The sequence below is a fragment of the Zonotrichia leucophrys genome, chromosome 8 (assembly GCF_028769735.1).
Source record: "Zonotrichia leucophrys gambelii isolate GWCS_2022_RI chromosome 8, RI_Zleu_2.0, whole genome shotgun sequence".
NCBI classification, from domain to species: domain Eukaryota; kingdom Metazoa; phylum Chordata; class Aves; order Passeriformes; family Passerellidae; genus Zonotrichia; species Zonotrichia leucophrys.
In genome coordinates, this window is record NC_088178.1 from 818828 (window position 1) to 832881 (window position 14054).

At 41.0% G+C, this 14054-nt stretch overlaps 1 protein-coding gene across 5 annotated transcripts in view; it reads right to left on the reverse strand.

Annotated features, from left to right (window-relative positions):
- Window positions 1–14054, reverse strand: part of MTA1 (metastasis associated 1) — a 71075-nt gene that overhangs the window by 48763 nt on the left and 8258 nt on the right. For all 5 annotated transcript variants that reach the window (XM_064719220.1, XM_064719219.1, XM_064719217.1 and 2 more), the window contains exons 2-5: window positions 8765–8832; window positions 7085–7178; window positions 527–653; window positions 307–370 (exon numbers count right to left, since the gene is read on the reverse strand). In XM_064719220.1, the coding sequence (XP_064575290.1) occupies window positions 307–370; window positions 527–653; window positions 7085–7178; window positions 8765–8832 (353 nt within the window). The remainder of the gene's footprint in view (window positions 1–306; window positions 371–526; window positions 654–7084; window positions 7179–8764; window positions 8833–14054) is intronic.

Genomic DNA, 14054 nt, shown 5'->3' on the forward strand with positions numbered 1-14054 from the left:
TACAGTTACAGCATCTCCCAGGTTGGAGCTCTCAGCCTTGCCACACTGATGAGCAAGCTGGGTTCACTTTACAGAAGGAGAGGCAGCTCACTGTCACACAGAGATGTGAACACAAGGTCTGGCCCCCAGACCCACAAAGTTTTATGCACAATGAAGACTGTACAGAGCCTAAAGCTTCCCACTGTCAATGCCCAGTACATGCAGAAATGAAAGAACTCTTTTTAGAAGACTTGCAAAAAGGCACCAAACCTAAATTGTGCCAGAATAAACTGTTCAAGCTTTACAAAGCACAAAATGGTTCCTTACCTCCCGTTCCAGATACGACTTAAGGGATTCTGTCTCATTTAACAGAGTAACGCTGCATTTGCCTCTAAAAAAAGAGAAACACATCTCATGAAAAAATACATCCTAAATGCTCGTGTGATTCACAAGATGGTGTCACTGAAGTTGAGCTTACATTGAAGAGCACTTAAAAAATAACAGTGTTGTGTGATTTTTTAATAAAATGGCAGAAAACAGTCATTACCTAATGTGTGTGGCTGGCAGAGATTCCAGCTGTCGTGAGAGAAACAACTCACGGTGTCGTAGCTGATGCTTCTGTTTCTCTGGTAAATCAACCATTTCTGGATTTTCCATCTCCTCTTCCATTTCTCCTAGTCATAAAGAGACAAAATTGATCAAGAACAAGACATGGATTGACTTTGAGCAAGTCAGAATGACCTGCTCCAAAACCTTTGCTAAATAACAAACTTTAATCTGATTGAATGTAACATTTTGGCCAACTGAACAATTACACTATTAGTACTCTTGAAATGATGCCTGTGAAGAATTTTATTTATCCACCAGCAACAACAAATTACCCCAGGCACACAGGGGTAATTACACAGGTTGCACCAAGCTGGAAGACACACAAATCTGGAGAGAGAGAGACAGAGAGAGCTGCTTTTGGAGATTATCAGTGCACCAGACTCATCCAGCAGAAGCTGACACATGATGTGTGAGACACACTGAAGTCTTTCCTCTTTGCCAGGCACAAGTTGTCACAAACCCTACTCCTCTTTCAGGACATCACACTGTCCCACGCCAGCTTTACCAGCAGGAAATGCCCACTGGAAAGGGCAGTTCGTTTAATTAGTGTTGTTTTGTACTCTCCTCACCCCAACCACAGGCACAGGATTAACTGGAATGTAACCAAGTGCCTGGGGCCACTCCTGCCACAGCACACCCACCCAACTGCAGCACTCCTGCACTGCAGCAGCCACATCCACCACCTCTGCCTTGGAGCTATCCAATCTCCATCCAGCCAGTTCTCAAACATACACCAAAGTAAATACATGAAATCCCACCCACACTGACATGCAACTGATCCCAAACGTCTTCAAGCATCTTGCTTTTAGGAAATAAATTGTATGTTTTGTGTTTGTTAAGAAGTATTCTGCCACTTACGCCAGCTAAAGCTGTAAAGGGAAAAATACTCAAAGAAAAAAACTCCAAAGATCCTCCATGACAAATGACTGAGAAAGAAGAGATCAGACCTTTCCCTTCTCTAAGAAATTAATGCAGTTACTTGTATTTTGCAAAACCACAGGCAAAGTTTCCCAGACTGTAGTAGAATGAGCTGTAAAGCCTCATGCATGAATTGTAAAACTCTTAATTTTACAGCAGCATTACCCTAAAAGAGCAGACTTATGCCTCCAGCTTAATTCAACAGTTGTTGCCAAAAAGCATTTCTAATGAGAAACACATACAGACACAGTTATGATTTATATACCCTTAAGATTAGTTAACTAAAATCCCCATAGTTATCCCAAAAATAAAGCAAACAAAGATCTCCATTTTATAAAACACTAAAATTGCATTTAGTTTAAAACAGGCCACCATTACACCAAAGGTGGTGACAAAAAATTATGTTCCCTTCAGGTTGCCCACAATTTATCACCATTTTCCTGCCCTGAAAAAAAAAGACCTGAAGTTTATTTGCTCATCAGGTAGGCTGCTCCAGCAAGGAAGGAAAAAAAGAGCAGCATAATTAACCAGACTTCAACACACAATAGCTGCTACCCCACATGAGCTGGTAACCACACAGCAGCATGTACTTAGGTTTTAATATTTTCCTGGGAACTAGAACACCAAATTTACATTTGTTGCACACTCTCATGGGTCTGCAATTTATTTACTGAAGTGGATTCTGTTTTAGATGAAAATTAATATTGTGACTGCTAGCCTACACTGTAAATATACCACGAACAATCCAGCAAGTTCCAAGCTCATTTGCCTGAAAACTGAAGGATGCACAAAGGAAAAGGGAATTCATGCCTGTACTTACAGCAGCCTTTGGAAATGACAGTAGTGCACTGCATAATGCAGGGAAATACTACAAGGAGCAACCTCAAATAGTTTGTATCTTCAGTATATTTGATAGCCTACAGCTTTTAGAAATTACATTTTTCTAAAAAGTATGTCAACCCCTTTGTGCCAATGGAATCTACAGACAAAAGGAAAGCACCCAGCAAAACCAAACTAATCCCAGAGACGGCATCCCTTCAGGTAGGCTCACCTTCCAAGCAGTATTTTATTTGTGTGTCTTGCTTTTGTAATAAAACACAGGAGGTGGAGAGCACACATGTTCTTATGGCAGCTCTGCCATGAACAGCCTCTCAAAACCAAAAAGCACAATATATTTCTTTTCAAAAACAGACAGACATTTCTACAGGTAACAAACATTTCCCTCACACACAGCAGCAAAACTGTCACAGCACCCCCAGACAGAGGCAGGAACATTCCAAGAAATAACAAACAAACACATCTGAGAAAAAAATCTTTAAAAAATAGAAACACATATTGATAAAATATCCAAGGAATCTTTTCAGACAGATTTGCCTGCATTCTTTACAGTACTGTGGAATAAGTGGTGTGGGGAATACAGGAGGTGCAGTACATTGGGACTTCAGTGCTCTCATAAAGCCTTACTTCAAATTAATCTTTCTGCTTGATAGATGTGCCTGTGCAGATTTGAAACTAAACATTTAATCTTAATACAAACAGTAATATATCAGTTATGCAGCAGTAGCCAGTGGAATGCTGCAAGAAGTGTATTAGATTAAGTATTATTTGATATTTAATGGCAGAATCATTAATAGCACATTAGCAAAGCTTGAAGATGACTTATATTAGGAACAAGAGATAGGCAGATTAGGCACAAACAGCAACTTGTGTGAAAGCTAACATATATGGGGAAAATAATTAGAAAGAGTAAACTTTGAGTTGGCAGGAGAAACCCAAGAGGCAGTAATTGTAATTTAAAATGACTGGGTGTGTGAGATGTGAAATTAAACATCAATATTTGCTAGACACGAGAAAGAATAGCAATTTGCTATAGATCAGATTGGGCTCTCCAGAGCATCAAAAGCAGAAAGCAGCAGCCCTTTCTCTGCATTTTGGGTGTCATACAAGTAGCTACATGACAGAATTCAGAAATGCACGAAGGTAAACAAGACACAGAAATCAGGTTTAGAGAGCAGACAAGGTTTACCAGCTTGGGAAGCAGTCTGCAGTAACACAAAAATTAGTTAGCATGGCTATAACCAGCAAAATAATGTAAAGAATAAAGAAACAGAGTGGGGCCAAATCATTGGGAAACACAGTAAAACCAGTGCTACTGACCTGCACAATAGCAAAGGAAGCTGCAACTCTGGCTGCTTTAACAGCTTAACTAAGGACCTTAGAGGAACATTCTAGAAATGTTGCCTTTGAATAAATTAAAATACAACAACCTGGAAGAAGGTTCCTTTTTTCAGGTTCAGTTTCAAATGCCTTGTATGAAGCTGTAGCCTTAATCCTTTTTTCTCTACAAAAAAACAGATTTTGACTCATAGCTGTAGAAAACATGGAGGAAGTTTGAACAGGCAGGAATCCTTACACCTTGAGACTTGAGGGGGAGTTTGCCACAAAACCAGTGTGGATCCCCTGCCACAAAGCTCTGGTGGTCACCTCTTGTCATGGACAGAGTGTCAGGTAGCAAACACACAATATTTTGGACACCTTTATCTTTCCTCATTACATCACTCCCAAAGAGAAAAGCCACAGTTCCCTCCTCTCAGCAACAACTGAGTCAAGGTGTCACTAGTGGATATATGAATTGGACTCCTCTTAAATCTGCATGTGTGGGGCTGGGAGAAAATAAAGAAGGAGAATAAAATGGAAGAAATAAAAAGAGATTATTCGTGAAGCTATTGTCAAACTTCATTTAGATTGGTGTTATTTAAAATGTAAAGAAAATTCTCAGTAAATTCCTCTGTACCTGTTTAGGCACAGAGGTATCATGCAAACATCTGTTTTCAGAAGCTTTGGTATTTCCAAAACCAAGCTGCCCTGTGTGCCAGAGCACCTGCTGAAAACCAACCACAAATCTGCCAATCCAGACAGTGCTGTGTCAGTTCCCCAGCCACTACCAACTGGTCAGTCACGGCTGCAAATATTTAAATAATTATTAAAAACTGTGTTGGACATTATATAAAGAAAATACACAGTGACAGCATCCAACAAAAGGTTGAGGAGTGAAGTATCTTTCCCATTTCTCTTCCATCAAGTCCTGTGTGCAATCTTGCTTTCTAAGTCTCTCAGCAAGAACTAAAAACAGTGTTTTACTGGTGAAGCAAGTTCATTTCAGAAACAGTTGGAGAAACTCCCTAGAATAAAGTGTGAGGTGATTAAAGAGGCTTATGAATAAAAAGCACTAACAAAGCATGGAAGACATCATAAGGCTGAAAGATTTATAGGACAGCCCAGACAAGCTTTACATCATATGATAAAAATAGTAAGATCACAGATGAAATCCAAGAATCAGGTTACATACATCAGGTACCAATTTATAGTCACCAACCTCAGAATAAGGCTCTTCCAACACATTTCTCTGTATACAGACTTAGGAGAACAGACAACATTTCAGACTTGCCTGTTTCAGATATCTGATGGATCACCCAAGCTAAAGTGACCTTTTTTTTTTTTTTAAACTTCAAAACATTGATTTCACAATTACCTTTTCCTTCCTTTACTGGAAGAATAAAAAAAATAACAAAATATCCATACAATTTTTCCATTCATGCCCTAGCAGTATCTCCCCACTGCTTAGCTCTCTCACTGCACTGATCTCAACAGTAGGTCTAAAATAAAGGCATCTTAAACAGAAGACTGTGTGAATCCAGAAATGTCTGCAGTCAGAAAGCTCCATTAATCAGCTGAACAAAGGCAGTTAAAAGATCAGCGATGCAGACACGTACATCTACTGCAAATGCATCAAAATGAGGCAACAGGAGACTTTATGGAAATGAACTCAAAGTCAGTGACAGTGTGCAATATCTGTGCTAGAATCCTAACATCTATAAAATTTAATTTCATTATATCATGCAGGATGTTGATTATTTTCTCAGAGTAAAGAACTAATGGCTGTCCAAAAAGCTTAATTCTGCTCTCTCTTCTCCCTTCTTACAAAGAAGGGAAACCACAGAGCAGCACATCTATCTAAATAAATGGAAGTCATTCAGTAGCAATTTTATTCTGCACCAGAAAGAAAGATACTAGACAAAATGCTAGTTACTAATGAAATTTACTCTAAGAGGCAGACTCAGTTGTCTCTGGTTGCTCTATTATTAGGATTTTGCTATAGAAGAATTTTCCCATCTTTCAAACAACACATATGAACAATGAATTATTTGTTTGCATTAAAAAAAACCCCACTTAGATTTCTTATCACAAAGAGAAATCAGCATCTGCAGGTTCAAAGAGCATTTATGTGGGTTCAAATTATTTTTCATTTTCGGTCTCAGCTCTGTGTTTCTGTGAACCCTTCCCACCTGCTTCCTTTACTGAACCTAGTGAAGTGAGACACAGATGAAGGAATCAATAGCCACGTTGTTTATGGGGAGGCTCCTACTGAGCTTCAGCATCCTCAGATAAAATGAATACTGCTGCACTCAGGAGATCTCAAAAAAGCTTTGCCTGCCAGCACAATTCTGTGATACAGCAAACTCTCCCTCAACACCACCACCTCTTCCCAAGGTATGGCTGCAATGGAGGGATTATTTGGACAGACTACAACAGAAAATACTCAGATTTATCAGTACGGGATTCGTTTTGCTGCATCTTTTCCCCAATGGCATTAAAGCAGTGAGAACACAGCAAGCCATTATATTCCTTGCTAAAACTGAGTATCTGATTGAATCAATCCCCAGTCACTCTATTGATACACACACCAAGCAGCACATTAAAGACAGTGGTGCTTGCCAGCTAAATCACAGCTCTGACATGCCCATATCTGATTGCTTCCCTCTCATTTATAGCTGTGCCCTGAATTACAAGGATTCATAAGGCTGTCCATGCTTTTTGCTAAATTTTAAGCAATCTGAACAGCTACACCTCACACAGTCTGCTGCTTACAAGAGAGAAACATTTTAGTTACTCCACTTGCTTCCCACCAAAAGGGCTTTAAGTGTTCAAAACAGTGATAGGAGAGTCTCAGATTCTCTGTTTTCGAAGTCTATTTATTGAGCATGTTCAGACAAAAGCTGTGTCACTGCAAGAAATACTATTAATATTGAAATTCAAAGAGAAATCCTGTTAGTCAGGTTTCAAGCTGGCCATGTTTCAAGTTGCTTTCCCATAATCAGTCTACTTGATTCCCTCAAATAATGTTTGAGGGGTTTTTTAATATACAAACCAAACAATTAATGAGAAGTTATATTAACAGGGAGAATATATTCTCTCACCCCAAAAATTAAAAAATTAATTTCTGTGGTGCAAATAAGATATCTTTACTCAGCCCTAGCTGAAACCTTCTGTCTTGTCCCCACCAAAATCCAACCATACACAAATGAGGTATTAGAAGGTTTAAGGAAAGGGGAAAACAAAACAAAACAAATAAAAAAGAGTCAGGTAGAAAGACAAAAAAGTCAGCCAAACAAGTAATGCAAATTGCTGAAGATGACTACAGAAAAAAATACATTTAAGATACTGATACTTGAAATATCAGAGCTGTCCCCAAGTCTGACAATTCTGTGCAGAAGCACTTGAACACAAAGCAGCTTACTTGCATGTTTGTCTGCCAGGACAATGAGCGTGCTGGAGATGTCTCTCCTCCTGTAGAAACACACCACCTTGGCTTCCACGTTCCCATTGGCAGTCTGAAACAGGGAACACAAGAACAAACTGATCCCTGGCCAGGAACCTGATAAATTATCACCAATTTTGCACAAGGGCTACACAGAGCCTGCACACACGACCTCACACACAAACTCCTGCATGATCCATTCCAGGGCAGGGAAATCCAGGCAGTTGGGCTCTGCCCTGGTAATGGTTCCTGAGGAATCACCACTTTTAAGTTACAGATGTTTCAAGCAGAGAAAACCACACTTACCTGCCATTGCAACCTATTAACAAGTCACTTTGCTACTTTTGAGGTGATGCCTATATTAAATAGCACTCAAATCAATCTTTAAAAACCTAATAAAAAACCTGTGAAAAATAACAGAACTCAGATCTAGGCTGTTCTCCAAACTCCACAGGGCAGTAGAAAGGCAAAAAAGAACCCAGCCATTGTTACTTTTGCAAAAGAAACGACATGAGATTCTCTGACAGCACTGGTGAGCTAAATAATGACCAACACACAAAAAAATCATTACACAAGGAGAATCAAAGAAGCTGCACCAGACAAACTCTTTCTGTATGTTGTCACTGAAATAAAATCAGAATTTTTGAAAGATTATTTACTTAACACTCTTAAAATGAGATAGGTGATCAAATGTAAGATTGCACCTGTCAAACAGTGCAAGTGGCTTTTGACAAACTCTAGGGGAAATAAACCTGCTGGTTTGTAACAGCCCCAGCCAATTTACTATCTCTAAAATCAAATAATCAAAAGTAACTCAAGAGTTATAGCCTACTACTGAAGACTCTTAGAAAACCATAATGAAGGCACAGTTCCCAAAAGCAGAAGATACAAATTCCCTGCTAGGGAAGTCTCCAAAAAAGGGCAGCAAACCAGCAATGTGTCCACAAGGAACCAAAATTAAAATTTATGTACGTGCTCATTTCTGAGATGTGAATGAACAAAAAATTTCAACTTTTCTAATACCAGTTTTCTTAACACAAATAAAAAAAACAACACAGACATCACTTAGGTGCACAGATATTTCCATTACAGACTAAAAGTTTTCACTAATTTCTCAGAATTTCTACCTCCTTCTGGTAAATAATTCAGAACTTTTAAATTTTGAGAAACTAAAATACAAAGGTGGGAACCATCTTGTTCAAACACAGACAGCTTCCATGTAAATTGATCTGGTTTATTTAATTGCCAAAATTTCATTTACACTCAGTTAAAAATAAACGAGCTGGCAGTCATTTCAACCTGAAACATTCCTTTTTAAAGTGTAGGCCAGAGGAATCACAGCTCAAGCAAGAGTTGCACCAAGATGGGGGATCCAGGTTGAAAGTTCATTATTTTTAAAGGTGAGGGGAAGAATGAAACTGAAGAGCAAGAGGGGAAAGCATTTTCCAGGAAAACGATCAACATGCCACTGATACTCAGTCCTTTCATACCAAAGGAGAACAAAAAGTCTTAAAGCATTCCAGAAAATTATCAGAGAACAAATGTATTTTTAAGCTTCTAATTACCAGAGAACTGCTAAAGAATTGTTTTGATTTTAATCAACTCAAGCAGATCATAAATTCAATTAACTTCAAAGACTTGATGGAAAATAATGTTTACCTTATTGAGCTCTTCTATTCTTCGTATCAAATAGGGGTTACTTGAAGAATTTTCGAAGTAGACATAATCTGACAAAAAGAAAAAAAGACTCTTTAAAATATGAACTGCTAAAAATCAAATCAAAACCTTTATGAGCCTGGAGAGCAAAGCACGTGATCTTCCTCCTGTCTCTTATCAGATTATTTCCACTTAGACCACACTGTTGCCTTTACCTGCTTCCTGTTCTTATCAAAATCCAGCCACTCCTCACCAGCAATATGTGATCTCTCTCTTCCCCTCCAGTTTACAAGCATGGCTCATTTACTTAGAACACAAATAGTGTTCTTCTTGATCTTTTACACTTATGTGATCCTAGAATGCCCTCAACAAATTTCCATATCGCTGTCCAGACTTAGCAGCAATATTTGTATTTTGAAGCGGGATAAACATCTAAAGTTATAGGAAAAAGACAAGTTCTTACCAAAGGCAGTGCCTTAAAAAAAAAAAAAAACAACAAACCACCCACCAAAAACACCACAGAAACATGCATGAGTGCCATATAAATTATTTGGTATGAGGGAACTCCAAGCCTCAGCACTCTGTAAGAAAACAGATGAGTTCTGAATGGACCGGCCTGTCTCTGCCAGTGCTCCAGAAGCCCTAAGCCTGAACGGAGACAAAGAGGGACTGAATCCACCTCCTGCCGACAAGGTGCTGACCTTGCACACAGATCTGACAACAATTCCTTCCAGGACTATCTAAGGCGATTTCCCTCCAGACTTGCCAGCTCATTTGTGTTCGGAGGAAAACACCCGTAGCCCCCGGGCACGCCTGAGGTGATCTTTGGCAATGCCGGCATTAGCACGACGCTCCGGGATGGGCGGGTGTTCAGCGGTGCTCAAACAGGGACAGCTCCTCAGGGTTTCCCTCAATCCCCCTGAAATCCTGGGGAACGCACAGATACTGCCCCCTCCTCCCCAGCCCAGAGAAGGAAGACATCCCCCAAAGGGCTCTGCTTTGCACCAGGAGAGTGAAGGGGACCCTTTTATCTCAGGGCATTTAGCCATCAGAGCCCTTCCACCTGCCCCTGTAACACCACTGGAGCTGCAGACACACCTTTTGTCAGACAGCCCGCTATCCATAGGTCTCTCTGGATTTACAGAGCCACCCATTTGCTGTGTGGGACACCAGAGCACACCACTGACACCACTTCCCCAAGGAAGCTGCTCTTGCACTACCTGCAAAAATCCCAAATGCCCTCCTGCCCCTTCAGCGGGGCTGGCTGCCTTAGGAGCAATTCACCAACCAGGAATCCCACGGGTTACAATCCCAAGAGCAACAACTCTTAACAAACCTATTTTCCAAGCTCTTGTCTTGTTAAAAAGCGTGCTGTTGTCAAGACACCTTGATAGTGAAGTGCCAGCCTGGTCTTGGTGGGAGTGACCAGTGAAGAATTTCAATGGTTGTGCTCAGCACGAATCTTGGGTTATTGAGCCACAGAGTGGAACCAGGGCTAAGGAGCACTGAAATAGCACACTCAGTTTTTGATATTTTTGTGCATTCTGTGCTCCAGGCCTCTCAGGCTGATCATCAGCCATCTTCACACACACCAACAAGCACCTGAGCGACTCCAAAACTTTACTCCCAACTGCAAGGGTCAGTTCCTCTTCAATATCACATCCCTGCAGCCTTTCAACTGGTGGAAGGTCTCAAGTGAGGAATAGAGTTTGGACATCTGGCTTGTAGAAAACTTTGTGGGCTGGTACCAGAAATGGTTCAAACACCCAAGTAACTAAATCCTAAATCTCCATTCCCAAACACTGGCTCTGTGCAGCACATCAAACAGGAAACAACAGGCTCAACGTTACTATGACCAACTCCACCAGAAGTCACAAAACCAAACAGATATTTGGCAGTTTCAGCAATAACAACTGCTGACTGAAATAACAATGGTGGGCATTAAGCAATTTACTGATCAGCAGAGCAACGAGAAATTATTTCTCCTACAGCTGAACCACCCACAACCTACAAGGGCACTGCAGCAGAGGATGCTGAAGCCTAAAGCTCACTGGCCACTTCTCACTGGAAGGCTCCAACAAGTGAAGAAAGGATGAGCTCTTTCCCTCCAACCCTCCAGTAATTCCTAAGACAACCAGCTACTCCTCACTTCAGGTACTTTGACTGAGGCAGATGCAAAAATATTCTTTTGTAAGCACTGCGCCTGAAAATTATAAATTAAAACTAAAAATGTCAATTTATGTCTTGAAAATATAACCTTGACTTTAATCCCATGGGTTTCAGGTGGCTGTTACAAATGCTCATAGCTGACATCATTTTTAATCAGCTTTTTTGTGTGCATGTACACGCATCTATCCTCAGAGACACATTTTATACTTCAAGTGAACATTAACTTCATTTTTTACGTAACTCCAGTTTATTGATTGTAAAATCTGGCACGGATTTAAAGAAAGCTTATCACAGATGAGTGGTTTACCAAAGAACAGCTGACAGTGGTATCCAACAGTACTGAATAATAAACCCCCCATTGCTGTCCAAAGGCAGAACCAAACCTGGCCCTCAGGATGCCCCAGGAGCTGACAGGGCACAGCTGCACTCCTGGGCCAGTGCTTGGTGACTCCACCATGCCAAATCCACAGCCCAGTGCATCTCATCCATGTTTTAGACTAATTCCACAACTATGCTAAGCATTTCACCAGTATCCATGCAGCTAATGGAGACCTATTTCCCATTGCTCAAATCACCTGGAAAAGGGCTTCTTCCTCTCTGCAAGTAATGCAGAGCACACTGCAAACCACATAACACAAAATAATGCATATCAGAGCAAAGTGTCTACATTTTTCATAAAGATTTTAAATACTAGAACTAAAATTAAAATGCTATCTTGAACAGAGAATGGTTTGAATTCCTGTTCCACACGTATGACATGGAAATTTCAAGTTCAACAAACCACTCTCCAAACTGATGCTTGGGCTGGTGGGAACAGTTCTGGAACTCCACAAGCATCCAAGCCCAAGAAGACTGGTTTGTTTAAAGGAGGCACACCTCTGGGCCCTACACTGCCTTTCTCCTTGAGTAGCTCTTCATTTCACCTCCAGCTTCCCCCCATGCCTTTCTCACACTGCCTACCCCACTAATGGGATTCCCAGTTTGCTTTCAGGGCAGTGCCTACACACACACAATAAAGAGAAACCTTCCACAGACTCCCAACAATCCAGCTGTCAGTGGGAAATGTCCTGTATGTGCACAGCTGCCAGGGGTCCTTACCCTGGGCTGAAAGGAGGATGGGGAAGGAGACAAAATCACTCTCTAGACAACAGGGAGATCTCAACTCCTACTAAGAACAGGATGGAAGAGTTCACTAAAACAAAATAAAAGGTCTAGGGCCAGAAAGGTAGAGCCTGATAGCAAACAAAACAAGTCAGGCCCTGCAAACACAACTGACTATCCTTGCTGATTTATTTGCTTTCCTACCTACAGAACTGAAGAAAAGGACTAGTCTAAAACTGCTCTGCATCCCACAAGCATGACATGCCCCCTAAGCACCATAAAAAGCACATGAAGGCAATCCCTCACCACCCAGCCTGAAGAGAATTTCAACCCCATACCTTCCCAACAGCTGTTGGCTCCAGCTCACCAGCCCTGAATTAATCAGCCATGCATCCACACCACGGCCATAATTAATGGCATCACTCATGCATGCCAGTTATCTGTGATCAGGCCACAACAATCACTGAGGAGTGTGGGAACACCAAAAGGCACTAAGGACCATCACCCTCTGACAAACTCAACATGTAGCTCTTGCCTGTGCTGTTATAGAGCAGAAGCACCCACATACAGAAATCTATGCAAAAAAAGGCTTTATATCCCATAATACTTTTCCTGAATATGCACAACACAACTTGCCAGAAAGCAATGCTGTGTTACACAGGTAATGACTGAACTGCTAGAACACACAGACACAAGTACAGCAGCTAAAACTAGAATGACAGCCTACAGAGCACAGAAGAGGAAAATTTTCCATAAAGGCAGTAAGATAACAGTTCTCAATTCACAATTAACATAACAGAATTTCTTTTTGCTCTCATATGCTTCTAAGACATTATTGCAAAAGAGTTTCTTTCTCTGTCTTCTTCATGTTCAGCTGTTGCTTATATCTACATCAGTCCATGGAAAAGAAAATCAGGAGGGGGTACAGCAAAATAAATAACACACTCTGTCTAGAGGTCATATATTTATAAGATTAGACATGTCTGAGCTACCTAATAACCTTATGGGCTTTTAGGTGATCAAGTTGCAAAAATGCCCAAAAGTATTTTTATCCTTCCCAAGGCACATTTGCCTTCCAAGCTCCAAGTGCTTTCTGAGGACTGAGCTGGCTGAGCATTATTCCCTATTCACTCCCACAGTGAGTGCTGCAGCAGCCTAGAGACTGCCCAGGCTATCAGGGAGGCTGGAGCCCTCTTCCCACACTCACTGCCACTGCTGGCTACAATCTGCAGTTCCAGACATGAGATAAAGAAGTAACTTCACAGTTGGAACTATTTCCCCTCCCCAACCCACAAAGCTGCTGCCCTGAATTAGAGATGAGCATCAAGAGAGTGCAGAAACTTCTGATGACCTGCTTATTTTATGACTTCTTTTACAGGAAATATGTGGCTCCTCATACTCTGGGCTCTCCAGCTTTGAGCCAGTTTCCTTCATTAAGTTCCAGTGTTCAAATTATTCACCAGCTTTGTCCCTAAACTGTCAATCATTTTACATTCTGGATAATACAATCCCTCTTGGTATGAAAGAGGAGGCTGGAGTGGCAACTCTACAAGTCCTGCAATCTCACCTGGCAGAGCCCAAGTCCTGCTGCCTTCTGGCTCTTCAAAAAGCAGCAACACTCCCAGCAGCAGCCACCCAATGAAATGTTTAGTTAGAGCAGAGTTTCAATAGAGAAAGCCTCACCAGCACAGTATTTTCATTACCACAAAGGCAAAACTGAAACAGTTCCTTTTATTGCAAAAGGAATTATGGGGTCTAACACATCTGGCAATACACACAAATCAGGTATTTACAAATTAATGTCTTTCACAGATCAACAAAGGAATTAAAGATACACTGCCAGCACGGGCTCAATTTGTATTTACAGGACAGCAGGGTCTGTGGCTACTGCATGCACTGGGTGCATCAGGCTGAGCAGGAGGCAGCACATGCTGTGGGAAACACCAGCACCACCACCCAACTCCTTACAAGTTAAAACAAATACCTATAAAAACACTACAGCCAGCTAGTGAGGGACATGGCA